General features: G+C 40.7%; 1 protein-coding gene across 3 annotated transcripts in view; it reads left to right on the top strand.

Moving 5' to 3' along the window:
- ERC1 (ELKS/RAB6-interacting/CAST family member 1) overlaps positions 1 to 20,041 on the top strand; it is a 295,399-nt gene extending 275,358 nt beyond the window's left edge. For all 3 annotated transcript variants that reach the window (XM_061444782.1, XM_061444783.1, XM_061444784.1), the window contains 2 exons: positions 2,509 to 2,697; positions 13,308 to 20,041. In XM_061444782.1, coding sequence (XP_061300766.1) covers positions 2,509 to 2,697; positions 13,308 to 13,445 — 327 coding nt within the window. In that variant the 3' untranslated portion in view covers positions 13,446 to 20,041. The remainder of the gene's footprint in view (positions 1 to 2,508; positions 2,698 to 13,307) is intronic.
- The last annotated feature ends 1,188 nt before the right edge of the window (positions 20,042 to 21,229 follow it).

Below are 21,229 nucleotides of genomic sequence, written 5' to 3'. Positions count from 1 at the left end.
GGCCTAGACCTATCGGGGCAATTAATGAATCAGAGCTGCTTTAGAAAGCTATTCCTGGGTTTGGTCTGTATACCCATTGTTTTCCTAGAAAGCTCCACAGCTCTGCGCTGATCATGAGAACACGATGTGGTTTATGAATCCGGCACTGCCCTGCCTTTCCACTTAGCAAATGCTCTTACACCCTCTTGAGATAAGGCAGTGGCAGCTCTGCTGTATGGGAAGCACAGTGCCTCTTGCTAAGTGGCTAGTTCAAATTAGATATGGCAGGAACGCAGATATAAGGGCATTTCCTACTTGATTGTCAGGGTTTAATGGATCCCAAGTGAGAGGAATGATTGCTCTGCGAACAGCTTTGGGAGGGCTGCTAGTTAAGAACTTTCACACGCCTCATTTGGCATGTTTCCAGCCTGAGGTAAGGGGGAAGGGTAGAGAAGGAATGTGCTGTTGTATGAATATCTTCCATCATTACTTGCTAGATAGCTTTGCTTTCTCTATCAAGGAGGGTTTCTGCTCACAAATAGCCAGGAAGTTGGCAAGTCAGATTCTTTTCAGACTGAAATCTGCACATCTGAGTGATATTTAATAGACTGCGGTACCTGAAAAGAATACAAGGCAGCTACTACATTGATTGGACAGGGAGTTATTGGACATTGACTACTTAATTAACACACTTTTATAAAATAGTATTTTTTTAATATGTGATATTCCATCACTCTACCCTCTGTGGGCAAACTGAGTAGTAAGTAACTGGGGTAAATATTGCAAGTTCAGCAAACAACCAAAGCTGAGGGATGCAATTGGCTAAATACAGTTGTCCTTGATGATGGAAGTGAGATATAAATGTCCCTTCCTGTTGCTCTGTGTACAGGAGAGTGGAGTATTCTGCCCTGCTGCAGTTTGCAGTCTTGATACATCAAACCATTATTTTTATATATGTTTCTGTCTGCAAACAGGTGTTGCCCAAGGCTGCGCATAGCTGTAGGGTTATAATAAAGCACGTGAGCTCACTCGCTCCTTGTTACAGTAAAGCACATGAGCTCACTCTACAGCTGTCTTGTCACTGTGGCTGTGGCTTTTCGTAACTGCTGCCAACCTGATGTTCTGATGTAGGCTGCTGAGTGCAGCTATGCTCTGCGGGACAAGGAGCCTGACATTAGTTAGCTGCTTAGCCATGGCTCTCAGATACTCTCACTCTACAGAAATTAATCCATGTAGAACAGTGTTAGAATCAGAATAAGTCAGCCTTGACAGCCTTATTAAAAGGGGTCAAAGCCAGAGTCTTTGTTGAAAGTAGTGCCAGCACCCTGTTTCTGTTGACTCAGAGATTATCTCACTCCTTATTCATTAGCAAGGTCAGAGGTGCCCTATTGAAAAGATATCCACAGCCCACTAACAAACAGCAGGTGCAGTCCCTGCCTGGGAACAAGTATTGCAGTAAGGCTTTCCAGCTCTCCTAGCTGGTGCACATCAGAGCCTGTAGCTTCAGCACATCATGTTATGGAATGGAGGCACTAAGCCCAGTTCTCCCATAATTTTTCATCAGCTGCAAACCTTAGAGTTTTGTATTATTGCAGTTTTGAATATATGCAAACAAACACATAGAACAATATAAAGGAGTATTCTTGCGGGGAAGGCATTGTGAGGGATTCCCAGTATGTGTTTATGCACTTCAGCTCTATATTTTTGTACAGCAAATGGAAAATGGCTCTTCGGATACTTTGAATGGGAATTCGATGGCTCCAGTTTGGATTTCATTGGGGAACAAGGTTTAGATTCAGTTTAGGTTAAGTATAAAAAATAATACAGTATGTATTAAAGTCCTTTGATTTTATTTTTTTAGTCTGTTATATAGAATCTGACTTGCATAATAAATGAAAGTCATTGCCTTTTTCAAAACTGTAGAAGACTATCTCGTAACTACAGAAAATACAGAAGATTCTGTCTTAAGTTTCTGGTGAAGATATGTCTCTATCCAGTTTCTACAGCAGAGATACACTCATCTTAAAAACGAACATCTTGGCATCTGAAACTATTCTCTTTAGAATGCGTTTATTGCATACTTAAGTTACAATTAAATGTTCATTGGCAAAATGAGTTAAAATCTACATTGCTGTTGCCTTAGCTGTGGACAGACACCTTTTATCAGAAAAAAATAATTTTCTGAAAGCAGGGAGTTGAAATAGTTGACTGAAGCATTGCTGGACAATCAGTAGAGTTAATTCATTCAATTTAACACTCATTTTTCACCTATATCATCATTATTTCCTATGTTAGTCAGGCAGCTATCATCACCATGTCTCCTTCACTTAGTGCAGTTGGTTTCTTTCTGCTTCAGCTGGATGGTTGCTGGGTTATGGGATAGAAGTACTTGGGGGGAGAGAGGAGAGAGGGTGTGCAGGTTTCTTCCAGCATGAAGCTGAACAAGGCTGTAACTTAGAGGTTGATCTTTGCCTTGACCACTGCTTGGGTCTCAGGCTGTTCCTCATTATCTCTGTTCTCTTATTTCAGATAATTCAGCCCCTCTTAGAACTTGATCAGAATCGCAGCAAGTTGAAGTTGTACATTGGACATCTGACAGCCCTCTGCCATGACCGTGACCCCCTGATTCTACGTGGTCTCACCCCACCTGCTTCCTACCACCTGGATGATGACCGGGCAGCTTGGGAGAAAGAGCTGCAGAAGATGACCCAGGAGCAGGTGAGTTTGTGGTCTGAAGCTCTGAACAAGGGCTTGAATGTTGACATAGATCTTACTGATGTGCCACACCAAAATGTTGGGGAGCCATTCTGTAAGTGGTGAAAACAGGCAGCAGAAATCCACTCTTCGACTGGTAGAAAGAGTCGTTAATTTTTTTAATCATGGCCATTTAATATTTATTAGAGAATTTCTTCTTTTATCTCTATGGAATGCCATGCATCTATACACTCAAGGAAATCAAAGACTTGGACGCAGTGTACTAGATGCAATACACCTATGCTTATGCACACACACAGTGATTTCAGCAGTCCAAGAGTGTATTTCCAGGAGTTCTGGAATACTGATAGGTTTTAATAACAGCTTTTCTGATGAAGTCTCTAAAGAAACTGTCAATCTAGTTGTAATTCAACTACTGAAATAATCTTCCTTTCTCCCAGCCCTGGTGATGTCTTGCCCTTTTAAATCCCTGCAGTGACAGTATTTTGTGGGTTTGACCCTGATTTTGAACTATAATGCCAATTCTTTCAATAAATTCTTCACTTTCATATGTCTATACCAAACTCTGTCCAGTATACATACGAACTACTGTAAGGCCTGTTTAGTTCAAAGTGGATTTGCGGGTCAGTGAACACTATCTTGAGCCTATCCTGAGCATTTCAGCTCTGGTTTTCTTCCTTTGTGGTGTTTAAGCTCATTTCCACTTTCAACTCAAGGCTGATTTTGATCCAAAAATTGGAGAGAGCAGCTTAGCAGCTAAATTACAGGAACCCAACAGAAGCATGTCTAGCAATTCAGAAAGAAAATCATGCCTCTGGAGATAAATATGCCTGTTACAGGGCCTAGGTGATCTCTGGATTAACAGGAGAGCTGATATCTGTCTTAGTACCTGACTCCATATATTTACGTGATTCATCTTGTGCTGCATGTCTCACTCAGTATCTACATTCGCCTCTATAGGCCTGACACATTCCTTTTCCCGGCAGAGCCTGGTAACTTCAACGAACCCGGAGTCAGCATTGTATTTACCTCTTGGGTTCTGTAATCACTGATACGGGATTAAAGGTTTATCAGGTACTTGGATACCCCTGAAATAAATTGACTAGTTTGTAATAGCTGTGATGGTCTTTGAATAGAAGCAGGATCTGTAGGGGTAGGTGGTTATCTTCTATTTAATCAAGAGATGCTGGCAGAGAAAATAGAGGTGGTTTTCTGTGGCAAGTTCTTCTGAAGAGACAGTGAGCCCCAAGCAGCATCTGTTCTGGTCTAATGAAAGATAGTATTTCTCATTCAAACTTTGCTAATCCATTAGCAACATTTATTAGTTACACAGTAAAGAAGGTATTTAAGTATAAATTGTGGGAAAAAGAATTATCCAAGTTGTCCTGGAGAAGAGAAAAACTGCATTTTTCTGTCCTCTCCCATTATTGTCTTAATTTTGCATTGCCATCACCACAGTTATTTAAAGTTACTATGCCAGTTTTGATTCCCATGCACAACTAACATCCGCTAAAATAAAATGTAGCAGTCTCTTCTGCTTTCCCATACCCACTTAGATTGCATTTAACCAGCTTCAGTTGAAAAACACACAACAATGATATATTTCAATTTACTAAGCAGATTTTTCATGTAAGTTGTGGAGCTTTTCTGTTTCTGACTGCAGAATTTCCTCTGTGCTTAAAGTATTCCCATGGGGGGTGGGAATCAGTTCTCCAGATTCACCCATCACAGAATACTCATTTTGCATCTTTGGAATTTTAATGAGTTTTGTAAATTACTTCAAATCCGATGCATGAAATTCACTCCTGTCCCCTCTAATACGATCTGCTATAGATAATGCTTCACAAGCCTCAGTGGGAAAAAATTAATCCTCTTGAATGTTAAGAAGTGCTAACATGATTAGAGAGGATACATTTGATCGAACACCAATAATATTTAAGAATGACGCCAATGTATCCACTTCTCACCAATGAGATAATTTTGTTTGGTTTTTTTTTATATATAGTGGAGAATTAATTTTCATACTGCTGCTTTTGGAGCTGCAATTTGCCAGTGCAGCAACTTTTATTGGCTAAGGGTGGTCCTGCTATATTTCATCATAGCCAATATACCCTCTAGGTCTCTCATACCTGCCAGGGAAACACAGATACAAATAGTTTTCTGTGACTTCTTGTGGTAGGTAAAACTCCTATGTGAAGTAGATTTAAGCTCTTCATTCTTCCAGCATATCTACAGTGCCCCACAGAAACTAACATACAAGTCATTGTTGAAAAGCATCTGCCAGCATCAACACGGTGGTTCTAATGGGAATTTGTTGCCACATAAATAACTTTGTAGACTATCAAAGTTTGACTGATAATTGGTACCTTTCATGTATAATAATTTCTTTATGCTACCGTTAAGTTCAGCTATAGTCCTAAATGACTTCAATTTATTTTAATCAAAATATGGGGCCAAAATGCTGTATCGTTCTTTGTTGGCATTTAATCAAAGACATTTCATAAAGCTGACTTACTGTAGTAAAATTTTGGTCCATTTCTAATGAAGGCCTGAAGCCAGTACTTTATATGTTATGTCAGAACCTAATCTAAACAAGTATACTAGACTAAGTAGTGGACAAACTGTAAGGAATCTGCAGTGCTTGGAACCATGTAATTAAGTTATTCATATAGTGGAAAATATTCCTTTGAGTCAGTTCTGACCCATTGTCCCCAAAGAAGGTAACCAGTGCTGTTTCTGGAATTGTCCTTTGACCAGTTCATGTCCTGTTCAACTTTTCTTATTGAAAAATTGAAGTTACCAGAAAGAAGGAAGAATGTCCCAGGTCTCAACCCTGAGAAATACAAATTCCATTCATTCATTATAAATAATTGCATTACTCTAGCAATTTCAATTAAATACAATATTTTCTTTCACTTTGTTCTAAACATATCATTATGTTAATATGCTTGAGCTCTGTAGAACTGCCGTTGTTTCATGTTTCAGATTGTTGCCTTTAAGTGAGGGATTTTATTCCTATGAAAGGAGATGGCATTAAGAACATAACGATATGGTCTACATTTTTATTTATAGTTTGGTTTTGGGTTTTCTCTTAACTTTAGAAAAGGAAACTTGCTGAAAAGCATCATTTAAATATGGTGGTGTTGGTGTGCTGTGCTGTGGTATGAAGGCAACAGTGCAAGAAAGTAAGAAGAGACAAGCAGAGCAACCAGATAGTAGTAGTAGGCAACAGTGTTTGCTCCATTAATAGCTTAAGCACTATTATAAATGTTTCTTATCACTTCAAATCCAGCTCTAAAATATGCAGAACATTATATTATGGAGAGCTGCTTATTTTCAATAGGCCCTACAAGACAGGCATTCTGAGAAAAAATATTTCTTCCAACAGAAGAGGATTATTAAAGAATAATTTTCATAACCCAAGGAATAGGAGGCATTTTATTCCCTGGCTCCCTGCTGTCAGTGTCTCCTTCCACCCATGTCAAACACATCTTGGCTTTGTCCAGACAAATGTATTTCTATGAGATACTGTCTCAGAGGACACCTGCAATGGAAGGTTGTCTCGTCCCACTGATAGTGTTGTTTCACCTATGACTGTTTTGGCTGTGAGGTACAGTGAGAAGAGCTTTTGAAAAATGTTTATGGTCATAGAAGACCCTTTGTAGTGAAGAAAGGTTATCTTCCCTCTACCTGTGTACCAGCTTCAGGCAAAAGACAGGCTGTGTAGGGATGCCTACTTACTAATCCTTTCCCAAGAAATCAGGAATGTCTTTTCTGTTCAGCTGCTCAAAGGAGAGGAAGGAAAAAGGTGATAACGTCGCTTCACTGTATCAGTCACAGCCTGCTGTATCAGCTAAATAGTCATGGCTTGGTGCCAAGGAGCATAATTTACATTGCACATAAGTCATATTTCACTCTCAGCAAAGTTAATGTTAAGCTTCTCATAGAAAAGGAACACCAGAGCTCATGCATGTGACTTTCAAATGCCATTTTTAAATTGCGTATATGCTTGCGGAATTTTGAAAGTATTAAATGTACATTTTGGGGTTTTTATACAAACAATATTGTAAGTGCGATAAACTTTACTCTAAATTACAAACAGCTATTTTATAAACATCCTGTGTATTACTTTGTTCAGATTCCACGTGTGTTTTTACTTCTGTATCATCTACGAGAAACTTGTTTAGTTTCTATAAAGAAATTACTCTGCCATGTTTTGCATTTAATCATTCTAAATTACTGTATTACTTCAGAGTTTACCCTGTCTCCCTTCTCTGACTGCTCTTCTATTAGCTTGTTATCTTCCCCACCTGATTTATGTCATTTCTTTTTAATTTGTAGTCTTACGGGAATGCATAATGTGTTTTAAAGTAAAACAGCCCACTTCTGGTCTCTGTTAGAAATTAGAAGTAATAATTGCAACAATTTATATCTTTCTTCATATGCAAGTGTATTTCCTGAGTTTAGTTGAGAAAATAATGGATATAGGAACTCTCTAAAATTACTACATTCAGTAGCATTTTAAACTTTTGTATTAAATTCAAGTTTTGAGTGAGAGCTTGGGATCAGCTTCATAGTTCTTAAATACTGGTTGAAGTCACAAACATTATCCATAAGTTGGTTATATCCATAATGCTGTAACATTATCCATTTTTGTTTGCGTAGGGAATTGCTGATTTTAATGAAAATATACACTATCAGTTAGTAACATTAACTATTCCTAGTTAAGGAGCTGCTTCTTGAAGAGAAATAAGTAGCATGGTAAGAGCAGAAAAGGCTCCAGCTGATCCTGAAATAACTGGTTGTATAGAACTTCATCATTTCACTCAAGTAGTTCCTACTCTGGCCTTTCTTCTCTGTTTTGTGCTGTGCAGGTACAAAATGAAAACTGCCCGCCAACTCTCTGTCCTAGCAGTTTTCCCAAATTCATCAGCTAGGACATATAAGAGAGGTATTTAAGATTTGCCTTGTAGACAGGTGAATTTTCCCTGTGTTTATGACTGTCAGGTGCTGCCTTGACTCAACAGTCAGGATCCCTTTGGGGACATGGACACCTAATTCAGCCGCAGAGAAGGCAGGGGGCAAAGTACAAGCCCAGCACGGAGGGTGCATCACAGAGTAATTCTGGCAGTGTCCAGCAGTCCGGCTTCTGGACAGTAAACTGAATCCTACGGTAATGCATTGCAACTGAAACTAGGAGAAGCAGGTACCTCTTTTTCACAGTCCCTTTAACACACAGAATTGCAAGTTGTTAGGGGTTAGGGTTGTGGTGTTTGCCTGAATTATACACACTCAGGTCAGCAAGGCCTGGCCCTAACAGGTAGCCCTGTTGTACAGGAAATAATTACTATTTGTTCTGCTTAGCCACAGAATAACAACTTTCTGTACACTTTAGCATCATCGATTTTCCATCAATTTTCAGTGTGTAACATACATCAGAATTTACATGAACAGAAAATTGTCCTCTAACTGAAACGATTGCTGCTATTACTGGAGAATGGACAGATGCAGGATTTGCAGAAAAGCTCCAGTCAAATGCAAGATTCAGCTTACAGGCATTTGTTTTATTCCTTCTTCCCATTCATATAATTTTGAAATTTATTCATTACCAAGGAATTATATTTCTTCTCTTCACAAAGCTTAGAGATGCTGAGGAATCAGGATAAATCCCATGTGCAAAGTTATTTCAAATGTATGATGCAAGAGCCCTAAACAAATTCGTTCAGGTTTTTTTTTGTCAAAATGGTTGTAAAATTTATTCAAATGCATTTAAACATATTTAAAACATATTTTTAAAGTTTACATGATTTTAAAAGACAAGACAAAGTTGAATTTGAAATCTTACCTTAATTTTTAAATGTGTGTGTTTAAAATATTTTGAAAAAGCTAATATAAAAACAAGATTTCCAGATAAAGCACAAATATTTAAAGGGTCTACACAGAAATGATCACTTTTTTTCTTTTCCTTTTTTTAAAGTTTGGCAGACTGGGATTTCCGTATTCTGAACCTTTCTTTTGGCCTTTTTATAGGTCTGGAGTTGAGAAATTTTTGCATGTAATTGGCTCTCACTACTTCAAACATACATATTTACACTGGTTGGTCTGAGAAGATGCAAACGCTCTTGACCATTTGCCTAAGATATAGCAATTCAGTGTAGTTTCTTATTTTGAAACAAAACAAAGGTTAAAATTAAATCAGTTCCATTCCTTTTTGGTGCTTATTTCTCTTAGTTTGACCTCTAAATGTATTTTCAGCCTGATCCAGAAACATCTAAATTTTGAGAAACGTAATTCCAGATCTCAGTATTGTAGCCATATAGATGACCTGCATTAACTTTCTTCTTGTGCTGCTCTGCAAGCACCTCCTATAGTATAATCAGTTTTACTGTCCATAGCCAGAGATGAGATACTACTTTATTTCCCTTTTTTCGATAGGTTTTTTTTGTTTGTTTGTTTGTTTTTTTTTGTGGAATTGTTACCAGAGGAAAATAACACTGGGGAGTAAGCCTCCTCTGTATAAATAAATTTTAAAGGATCTTAGCTTAATGTTGCCTTGCTTACCTTGTCGAATAAGCAAAGGCTGCAAAGGTTCTGTGGGGCAACACCACAGTTCACCTAGTCTGCATTTAAAACCATAGCATCCTATTTCCTAACTGTGAAGTTATCTTCCCTCTGAATGTCAGTTTATCCTTAAGTTCTGGAATATCTTGGACCAGAGAAGCACAATGCAAGCTAAATTCATGTTGAATTGTTTGGGGCTTTTTTTTTCACTGGTGGAGTTTAGCTATAAATGGAAAAGTATTCCTGTCATGACTTGCTCTAAACTCAGAAAGGAAGGCAGCAGTGGTGAAAAGTGTCTGAATCTGTTGCAGATTATCTGCAAGCTTCTATTCCCCTGAGATTCTAAGATCCTTTCTGTTCTTCTATCCAAAGATAAAGTAAAAATACTGTGAAGCACTTATGAGGTCCTTATTCTCCTTTCTGAGCTGTCTATTTTTACTTGTCACCCACTAGGCAAACATATCTGGCCTTGCCTTCTCTTTTTTGGTCATTTCAGAGAGGCAAGTGTATGAATCTCCTCATCATCTCAGCTGAAAATGCCAGCAAACAAAGGACTGTTAACACTCTTTTATTTTCATAGAAAAATGGCCTGGGGAAGATAACACCATTACTGCTTGCATTCACAAGAAGAAAATGTAGGAAACCAGAGCAGAATTGATACTAGTACTATCAGAGAAACTTCCCTAAAATTAGGGCTGTCAAACATCTAGGTGAATCAAGTTATACCGTGGAGAACTGGATGTTCTCCATTAAGGAGCCTGTCTGAATGAGGAGTGACGTATGCTGCTCACAGCTGTTTCTGAAAGGAATGACGTAAACGGAGATGACATACGTGATATAGAAATGCTACAGCCAGCCACATAGTCAATGAAGATGTCTTTGTTTAAGTAGAAATCACATTATTAAACCTCAGTGTTCTGAAGCGAGCAAACTCAACGCAAAGCTATCATTGCTACTTTTTTCAGAGATGTTTCATCACAGACATCTGCCAGCCAGCTGTGTAGACTTTCTGGCTGCGCTAATTTGCCAAGTATTATTGCTGGCCTTCAGCATTCAGAGCCGTCTCCTTTTGGAGTTCTTGATGGTCAAAAACGTATTTCTTGGAAATAGTTTCTTCATCTGGTTGAGCTGGTTACTTTTGTTTGATTGCATTTGATTTATTTTAGCTCTGGCATGGGCTTGTTTTGTTGGGCTTACCTTGATTTTATAAGGAATCTTACAAATACATAAATGCTGACTAGTAGAGCAGGAAGCTGAAACATCACTGAGTTTGCAGTGCTGCCCCACTGAAGACAGCATTCAGCAGGATTCTCCCCTGTCCACCAACCTCCCTTCAGTTTTGAAGGTTAACCTCTTTGAGTTGCTTTTATATTTGATTATTTAATTGCTTTGTCCTTTCCTGGAGCTTCACCTGGAGGACTTGGCTGAAAGGCTGGGAGGAAAGATGCTGCATGGACAGGTGGTGGCGCAGGAGCAGGTCCCTGCTTTCCCTGCTAACACTGCCCTCTCCTGGTTCTCCTCCTGAGGACCGAATGAGGAAAAGGAGAACTACATCGCTGGCTTCTTCTCCCATTACTTGCTGTCTCTCCTGACCTCCCTTCTGGTGGATGGCACTGTGAAAGCTTTGCATTGGCCCAAGAACCCAAGGCAGCCCTGTCTCATCAGAGTTCAGCGTTCAAGCCAGTCCCATGAATTTCCCAGCACTTAGGTGTTTTGCAGGCTGCTGTATCTGGGGCTGCTTGAATTGCTGGGGTTTTACTAGGCTGAAGAACTCGAGACTCAGAAGTAGTCCCTGAAACCCGTTCTCCTGGCTTTTAACATTCAGCACTGCTCCTAGCTGGCTGTGCTGACTCTTTCAATCCTGCTTGCTGACTGGACCTCTCCTAGGCTTATCCATCCATTGCAAGTTTCCGACTAATAACTCTGCCAGGCTGTTAGAACCAGGCTAATCACCTATCCACAGCATGCCGTTTCTGAGCCATTATGGGTTACTGCTGAATTCCCTCTTCTCCCCTGAGAGCCCTTACAGAGCCCGGAGTGCTCCCCTCCCTCTCGTTTTCCCCACTTCCCCAGCTCATGTCACTCCACAGAGCAGGATCAGGTTGCTTTTGCATTGTGATTCTTGGCATGAGCCCCTCTCGGATTCGTATAGCTGTTATGTGAGTATAGCAGCCAGTAGGAACAAAGCACATAAGAGCACATTAAACTAACATTCAGCACACAAAGCCCAAATAATTTACTATATGCTACGCTGCCTAGTAAAGGGAATAGTGTAGCAAGCTCACCCTTTTAATTTCCTTTCTCTCACTTTTGTCTACAGTAGTCTATACCGTAACTTCCTTACAAAGAGTTTATATTTATTCTGTAGTCACTCTTAGGCTGTTTGGGTTTATGCAGTATTTCTTCCAGTAACAATCTCCTGTGCTTTGCTTGGTACCATCACTGAAAAGATGCATACTGTTGTATCTGATTAGAAATTTTTTGTAGAAATACAACCTTTCCCACTGCCTTCTGCTCTTACGGTGGTAAAATGATCCCTCTTGTCCTGCTGCCCAACAATTCTCTTTTTAAAACCCACAATGAGTAGTATTACAGAAGTGCAAAGTACAGATCAAGAAATGTATGTACTGATTACCAGTTATCCCTTCAGGGATTAAAAAAAAAACCTCCAATTTTACATTCTTTCCATGTCATGTATTAACACAGTAGAGTTCCAATAAAAATATTAATCACTTAGGAATACAAAATGTTACCAAACTGACAGATAATATTAGGGGAAAAAAATTGAAAGGGGGTTCCAGTATAAATGAGTTGCTACAGCTGCTCATACTGACAAAGGTTGCAGAAGCTTGCAGTAAACTTCAGAATCCATCTAAGCGTATGTACCATGTTACAAATACACTCATATTCATAGGGAATATACTTTATTAGAAGAAAATCATACCACTGAAAAAAAAAAAAAGTTTTTTTGAGATATATAGTATTTGATAGAGCAATCTGCTTGGAAGTTTATCTGGTCTACCTACATGTCTCATCCAGTCTAGTAAGAGATACTGCTGTCCTTGTTCTGCTAGATCCTGAGACCACTCTGAGTACAGTAATCCCTGAAATGCTTGTACAAATTACAGCCTTACTTGGGATTCTGCACAATTCACAGGCTAGCATGGACTTTATCGGTTGCTGGGCAGATAAACAGGTTACTGAAGGCAGATGTTTCCTGCTCTTCATTAAGACTCTGTGGGCCCCTAATTCTGGCAATGGCATTAGGCTCAGAGCTAAAAACTATGTTCAAATATATTTCAATATGTTGTGTGGCATGGTTTGTAACACCACATGTTGGAAAACCAGTTTGTAGACTGTAGACAGAGTGATTAAGATAGTTTTGAAGTTCCATGTCCTGTTCTGAGCCAGCTGCAGTAATCTGAACAATGAGTGATCCAGCAGGAAACAGAGAGTTAGTAAACAAAAATCATGCATGTTCCACCACAATTGTGGATAGTCATCTTCTTACTGAGTTAGGAAACACTGTCTCTGAAAATTATTAATTCCACAGCAAAATCGGAATTCTGCTTAACTCTTCGGTCTATTATGTATAATTATGTAACATTCCTATTGGTTTTATATAGGAAATAATTCTGAAGTAATGACCTATAAAACATCCTGTTCTTCAAGAATGAAAGCCAAGCTATTTAAAGTAATATACTAGGGAAATGCTGTATTGCTTCTGGAATTGCATTCAGAAAAACATTTTGCAGAGGAAGTTTTTCTAATATTTATCATAGAACAATTTATTCATAATTTTATTTGCCTTAACTGGGAGATCACAAACCTGGGCCTATAGAATGAAAAAGTGAAATAAAGAGGAAACCAGTTTCTGGTAAGAGAATCACCAAGGGAAGATGCTGATCCTGGAAGTGGCGAGCATGTTACATCTCTACTAACTCCCTTTCTAAAAGGTGTCCTAGCTTAGAGCTGAGCCTGCTGGGCAGGGTTCATTATACAGTGAACACATTTAATAGTAGAGAATGACCATGCCTCTGTGTTTCTTGCAGCTTCATGATGAATTAGAAAAGGGCGAGAAGGAAAGCGCAGAGCTGCAGGAATTTGCCAATGCCATCTTACAGCAGATAGCGGATCACTGCCCTGACATCCTGGAGCAAGTTGTCAATGCACTTGAGGAGTCATCATGACCTCGGCCACTAGCCCCACCAGAGCAGCACACCAGTGGCCAAGCCCAGTCAGTCCAAGGAGCCATGAGAGTGGAGACGAAATGTGAAAGACAGAAAATGGAATAGAAACTTCTGGTGCACCTTTTACAAAGAAAACAGAAGAAAAGAAAACAACAACCAACTCTCTAAAAACTACATGCTTTCCAGGTTCTTCCAGTTTATGATTAATCAGTCATGTTTGCATTCATCTTCTCACTGCCTTTCTACTTTAGAATCCAGTTCCCCATTGACTTTGTTGATGGTGACTTTTGGATACAGCTAAGCAGAGCTCTTCCAAGTCTACTGAGCAAAGAAGAGGGGATCCACTGAACACAAGCAGCTCTAATTCTCCATGAGGTTGCAGAAGGGTAGCCCTTGCCTTTTATTCATTTATTGCTTCTTTCTCTCTCTCTCTTTCTTCCTCTCCTCCTTTCTTTCTTTCTTTTTTTTTCCCATAAAAGCTGAAAGTCTGAATTTCATAGTGCTAAAATCAAACCTGAGTGTGCTCTGATTATGGTTTGTGACTGGCCAGCATCAGCTAGCTAGCTCAGGTCTCACTGCCTATCTTAGCCTTTCTATATTCTTAAATAAGAGAGAGAGGAAAGGAAAGTTTCACTATTTGTTCCTGTTAGTCACTTCATCTAGCAGCTGGAAAACAAGGTAGGCTTACTGGTACTTTCTGTGTACTTAATTTTGATTTTTACTATTTGCTGATCTGACTCTGAAGTGCTGAGTGGGGCATTTTTTTCAGGTAGATGTTTTAATCTGTTGATTTCTTGGTGTTTTTAGCTGAGGTTTCTCATCATAGGTCTGTCTCCTAAGTTCTTATTTTATAGAGAGCTCTCTCCCTTTGAGCAAGTGTGGTCAGCAGGTCAGCTCCCAGCTTTAACTTGTATAGTTTTTTCCATTGCCAATTTTTCAGGTCATAGCTTTGTGAACACTAGCTTCCATCAGAATAGTCTTAGCCATTTTGGAGATGAGGAAATCACATCATTTAGCTTAAAAATACAATTTTAAAGCTAAAGTTAGTTAAATTGGTAACAGTTCTTACTATAATTATAATTTAATTTATTTTGGTTTAGCTTAGGTTGACAAGGAGTGAGCTTGAGTTCAGAGCAATAACCCATTTTTACAAAGAGGAGCATCTCTGCTGGAGGTGTCACCCAGCTGAGTAGGTAGGTATAAAATCAGAGCTTTAGTTAAACCAGTGCAATTCTTATATGTGTATGAGAGGCCTTAGTCTTGTTCCCATCCATCTTTGACACTCTTTAAAGCCCCTGCTGATAGGTAATATGACCTGAAATAGCAGGTCAGTTTGTCATTGTGGTGACAAGTCAGGATCCTATTTAATGAGTAGGATTTGGGTGTTCATTCTTGGACTATGCACTAATGGGGAGACACGTTTTTTTCTTGGCTACCAGTGGTTATGTGTGTCTGGGGGCATCTGCAGGACAGAACCCTTTAACACATCCCCGTGTGCTCCTTAAAGGAGTTGTTCCCCTTTAGCTTTCTCGTATTACTTAAGAGAATGAGAGAAGGGCAAAAGGAGACCAAATATCAACAGAGCAGTGGAATAAATCTTGGGTTTCTAGTGACTAGCTGATTATGAATCCTCTCAGTAAAGCTCTCATTCAGAGCCTGCAGTTTAATTCAGTATGACTTACTACGTTTTGACCTTAATCACTAAACTGTTATGGTAATGAAAATGTTCAAGCCCTCTCAGGAAAGTTGCATTTCTTACGTCTTTCAAATCCATAGCACAGCTCTCCTGTAGGTCTTTCACACCCTATTTTTATCTTTAGAAGTGACCGATTGCTTCTAACAGAAAGGAGATCAGCAGAAGTTGAGTAAAGGAAGATGTACCCTGTCTTTTTTTCAAACAAGCCCTGAAAAATGTGCAAAACTGAAACCTTATATGCCTGAGACTCTATTAACTGATTTAAAATAAATCACATCCCAATTCATTCTACTGTAATGATTCAGCAGAAGGAACTGAATCCATAACCATGGTGTCCACTAGGAAGAAATATGTAAGTCTCCAAAGAAGATGTGATTCACACCTTTCCATGTTTTGAACTGCCGGTGCTTTGCAAATCAGGAAATGTAGCTTTAGTTCTTGCTGTAGTAGCAGCCTGTGTCTGAAGCTTTTGTTGTCATGGATGAGGAGAGTAATGAGAACTTGAGTGTGTGCAAGGGGGAAACACCGGAAGGCGTGCAGACAGTGACTGTACATACCACTGAGCCATGTCTCATCCCAGAACCACCCCTTTGGTCCCATTATTTGAGTCAGCACGTTTTGATAGGAGCTGTTGTTTTGAAATCTTTCCTCTTGCTTTTTCTTCATCACCCCTAATTACTCACTTAAGGAATTTAATGCTGCCTGTAAAAGCATCAGAGCCATCAGCCTAATATCATTGTGCCACCGCCACCACTCCTGACTATCTCATTAACTTATATGGTCAAATCTCCAGCTGCCATGGTTCCCTGCTGTAAAACAATCCCTTCTCTGTGAGAAGCTGTGGAATTTCCCTTATCGATGGTTCAAATGACTCCTGCTTGTAAACCTCTTACTGAGATGTTCCTTGATAGCGTCTCTGCTGCAAGCAGGGGGAGGGGATGGTAGCGAGGGGTGGTCACTTTGGGCAGTCATTTCAATTCCCTTCATTTACTGCATTGCCCACACATCACAGGAAAGTGCTGAATCTTCTGCATCTTAAACTCAGCCTGTGGCCGCATTTCTGGAGTTGAAAGTGCCCCAGCCAAAGGCATGGTGCTGTCCTGGCAGCGTGTGCGGGATCCATGCATCAGCAGCTAGGTGAATCTCACTGTTTACATATCTCCTGGCCTCTTCCCTGAGAGGATTTGTCAAGCCTGGCTAGTTTTCATGCTGGCCATGTGGTCTTTTATCTCCCAGGCACACACCTGCTGTTCCTCCCATCTGCATTGTTAGGCCTTTACAATTTTTCTCGTTAACCACTGTTATCTTCCAGGCTTCCCATCTTAACCATTGATCTTAGACCTCAATAAAGTGCTTTCAGGGAGAGAGCAGATCTCATTTAGGAACAGGCTTGATCCAACTTGATCTCCATTGAACTATTTCAGGTAATCTCTCTGATCCAGTGTCGACAGAGATCTTGTGATGGTGAATAGCTTAAGGATCTAGGTGATTTGGGAGTTACTGCTGGCCATGGTTTAATGCTGAACATGACCAGTGAAAGCTTTTTCTTTTCACTTATGTGGAGTTCCACACCATTGGCCTTAGGGCAATGAACGGATTTTGTTACCATAACCCATCACAAAATTGCATATCAAGCATATGGCAGAAGGGCCGTATGTGTGCACATACTGCAATGTTCATCCAGTTGCCTAACCCACCACTCTCTTAAAGTCTGATACCCAAGTGTCAGCAGCCAGGCAAAAACAGACAGTTTCCTAGCACAGCAGTCCTGCAACACAGCAGCTCTGGGAAATCAGGGGCCCTTCCCAGGGAGCCTGGGGAAACTTGCTTTTTTCTTCTCCTGTTGAATGAAGTTCCATTTGCTGCTGGAGCTGTGAAAGTTTTAATTGCTTTAATGTGTGTTGTTTTTTTTTCTTTCAAGCTGTCATTTGTACAGAAACTGAGAGATGTAAGGAGCTGTCTATAGAAAATTAAATAGGTTATTTTAGCTGGGTTTGGGCTAAAATATAACTCAAGCCTGAAGCCCACGTACAGTGTAAAAGCTGACACCCCAGCCATGCTTCTTCATGACATCCCTGAGTCCAAGTACATATTTTCCTCTGAATCCAGCCTCATGTAAAACACTAAAAGGACATTACAACACTAGAATTGCAGGGTGAGGACATGAACACTGTTTGTGATTGGAAGAAGAATTGCCTGGCGTTCTCCCAAAGGAAGCTCTAGGCTTCTAGTATTTGCTCTCATTTTGACTGCCTTTAACCAGCTTTCCCTCTAGAAAATGCCAAACACTCTTTGGAGTATCTGATTTTTGCCAAGTCCAGGGGACAGAAGGTGAAGGTCTGATGTGATGCACAAAACTGTGCGTGCTGTTTCTGGTTGCACAGCTGGAATATCCCTTCTCTTGCAAATTTTCTGGACTTTGGGGCTCTCGGTATTTTGCACAAGGGAGCATTTATGTCATAAATCTTGTAGAGGTAACCCTGGTTTTGTGAACCAAAGGGGCACCTCTTTTCATTTGCCCTGTAGTGCCCACCCATTCTGCTGCTAGTGCTCGATTTGTTTAGGGAATTTCTACATTTGATAAAAGTTGACAGGGTTGAGTCCCCATTCCTGTCCTAATTGCCAATCGTTGCCACTGAAGGGGTCTTTATTACAGAGGATGTAGAGAGTCACACACTGATACCGTTTTAAAGCAAAAATTTCACCACATAAGTAATGCACGTATTCTTCAAATGACTCCACTGAAATGGAAAAGGGAAGGAGTACAATCAAGGCATCTGATACTTAAAGGAAGTCTCTACTCAGCTCGATGCCCGCATTGAAGGAGGGAACCGGAGAGGACACAGAAGGCTATGGACAACTAACACTGCCCCAGCGAAGCTGGTGGGGTGGGAGGGTCAGGCACGGGGCATCACGCCTGGCAAGGCCAACTCTGCTAACCCCTCTTGTCATCGTGGCAAGGAAAAGGAGAGTCAGGGGGTTTTTAAACAATACAATGTTTTTAATTGTTTTTTCCACATGAATGGAAGGAAACTTACGCAACAGCAAATCCTTCTGAACAAAATGGCTGTGTCCGCTGACTGTTTTTAAAAAAAAACCAAGAAAAACTGTTTCAAAACTTTTTAGTGTCAAAAGCATAAACACAGAAACCCTGACTTTTTCCAGTGTGTGTGGTGAGTGCTGTAACCCTGTCATCAATATCTCCCCTGACTTTTTCAGGGGTGTTTTTTCCTGTCTTGTTTTCTGCTTGTCAATATTGTCTGTGTGGTCCTAAGGCTGGGGCAGTTACCAACAATGTGTGTCTGTTGTCGGATTAAACAAAAAAGGTAGTAGTAGAACTGAAAAAGATGTGTTTTAAAAAAATATATAAAAATTCAATTTCATCAAAAGGAATTCAAGTAAAGAAGCGACAAAGCTATGACTCCTCCTTTCGGGATTGTACAGAAAAGGATTTGTGGGCTTATAATCATAACCAGTTGCCTTTCACAGGCTTTTGAGGTCCAAGGCAGCTTGGCCTCTTAGGAAATGTTACAAACCCTGTAAAAATTCCTGCTCCCCCAGGTTTATACTGTACACGTGTAATACAGAAATGGGCAGATGAAACAGTATTTTGGAAATCAGTCTTTTCTGGTAATGGTTATCAACACCAGGGCTCCACTGATGTAAATGGGACAAATGGCTTTGGCCAGATTTTCCCTGTCTTCTCAGTCGTGCCCGTGGATCCCAGGGCCATGTGCCAGTGCAGGTAGTTGTGTGTAGGTCCATTTTCAAAGTTGTATTTCTGGTATTGGTCACATAGCTACAGCAGGTTATGGTACAGGGAAGGACTAGCAGCCACCTTCTGCTGCAGTTGCATCAAAGGAACAATGTGAGGTTAAACCGGCATGTAACATAGACAAAAAAACCCACACAAATTGCTTCACCTATGAGACTAGGTAAAGGATTTCATTAAATGAATGTATTTTTTATATCAATTTATCGTATGCTATTTGTCCCCATTTTGCACTTCTACTTTGGATCTTGGAAATCAAGTTAATCCCTTTTGCTTTTAAGTAGATATTTCCACTTCAGGTTCCCAGTGCTTTGGTGGGGCTTTTTGTTCAAAACATTGGTTTTCCATTTGGAAACCGTCAAGAGATGGATCTGTCACTCATGTACTATTATGTGGTTATCTAAAAGCCAGATTTTACGAGTAGACGTTGTTCCTTTAACCTAGCCCATCTTCCCAGCTCTCTGGTGACATGGACAAGTCTCTGTCGTCCCTGCCTGCCCAGGGGTGGCTGCATTTGGCCCTTACTGACATGCTCGTTACAGTATATCTGGGGTGCTTTAGTGGCAGATGCCTTTATCTGTGCAGATGCCTTTATCTGTTCAGATGCTGAAGGAGGATGAATCAAACGGGACCATGAACAGGGGAATAATTTCTGTGCTAGCCCAACATGCTGCTCCAAGCCCACTAAAACAGTATACTGCCGTTTCCCTCCAAGTCAGTAAATGGCAAGAGCTGCACACCAGGCTCACAAATTGTTTGTGGGGTTAAAAATCTGTGGGATGCTCCGTCCTCTCCACAGACACGGATCCCTCATTTGCTTTGGAAGAGACGTGTTGCACTTTAGCGGAGGGGGAGACGGGCTTTGGGGAAGGGATCTCGCGTACTTGAATTCCTTTTGGAAATAACAGCAGCGGGAGACATTGATGTCTGTGATGCAAGTGCGCACGCTGCCTTCAACTTGTATGTGTTTTATTGCTGGAGTCATGTTACTGACAGGATAATGAAATTGCAAAGAAAATGTGTTATATTCAACTTTGCCTTGATAATATAAACACTTTGTTCATTTTTTCTTCTTTTTTTATTCACAGACTAAGTTCATCAGGAAATTATAAAATTATTTAAAAATCCTGTGCTGTGTCTTCATTTCAGTGACCTTTGGTGTGTCTTGCTCAGTGTCCTCTCCTGCGTGCCCAGCACCAGAGGGCAGGTAGGTTGGCTGAGAGGCTCTGTGGCTTTTCCCTGAGACCTTGAGGTCCCATTTGTTGCCCACCCACATGACTGGAACAACCCTATTGAGGGCCTCAGCTGTACTACGTGCCTGCAATGCTGAGGGGTATCGCTGGGGTTACCTGCAAGGGGAAGGTGAGGGACTGTCAATCACAGGGGTTTCCCAGTTACCCCAGGACCTCACAGGTCAGGTAAGTGGAGATAGAGCAGCAGCATTTACAGCCAGCTGTTTCATTTGTCTCTCTCGTGCCTTTTTTCCAAGTAAATGTGACTTAAATGCTGCTAATGAGTGGCTGAATCCCAGATGCGCAGCCAGTGTTGAGTCAATGTCGGGATCGCATCTTATGGAGTAATGTGCCTGGAAAGCCATGCTGTGCAAAGGCCAGCGAGACTGTCCTATAGAGCATGTTCCTGGTGAGACCCAGATGTGAGTCCTGTCCCTGTGGGAGTGGAGGGGGGTCATGACTTTGTGACATACGATGAGCTGTGCCCCTTGCAACACTGGAGGAAACGGCTCTACCCAGCATGCAGTCTCCAGCCGCAGTTTGCGGACATGGGAAATTGCCTGTGTACTGTCACTATAAAAATCTCTTTTTTTCTGGTGATTTTGACTGTTCTGAAGAGAATAGCATTGCAACACTGGGTCTCACTGGTAGAACAATGTCCGTGTTAAACACACTCCACCAGATTCTCCGCAGCTATCCTGAAGCCCTGGCAGAGCAGACCTCCCCAAATTGGGAAATTTTCTAACCACTTTATGCCTCAAAGGCTCTCCGTTTCTTTCTCCTTTTGTCTTATCTGTGCAGCCAGTTTTTCTCTGGGCTTTTTTGCTGGCCTTGTCCCTTCTGCTTTCTGTAGATTTATCATTTCAAGAGCCTTCTAAGATCTCATTTCGCTGTTTCTGTACAAGTAACTTCATGTGTGACAGGAATGGGCATCCTGATCTTGGTGCGTGGACATTCCCCTCCCACTAATTTCAAATTTCAATCACTTGGGTTTTAATCAGGCATGTAAAGCAGTGTGTGGAAAAAGGATACATGGGGATTAAGGGTCTCGGGAGCTTTGAAAGGAAGAGTCCATCAGCCTTTT

Source organism: Pezoporus flaviventris, unplaced genomic scaffold (assembly GCF_033815535.1).
Source record: "Pezoporus flaviventris isolate CSIRO_AGI_PZ_B2104156 unplaced genomic scaffold, CSIRO_AGI_Pfla_v1 ptg000002l, whole genome shotgun sequence".
Classification (NCBI taxonomy): domain Eukaryota; kingdom Metazoa; phylum Chordata; class Aves; order Psittaciformes; family Psittacidae; genus Pezoporus; species Pezoporus flaviventris.
This window is presented reverse-complemented; position numbering and strand designations above follow the sequence as displayed.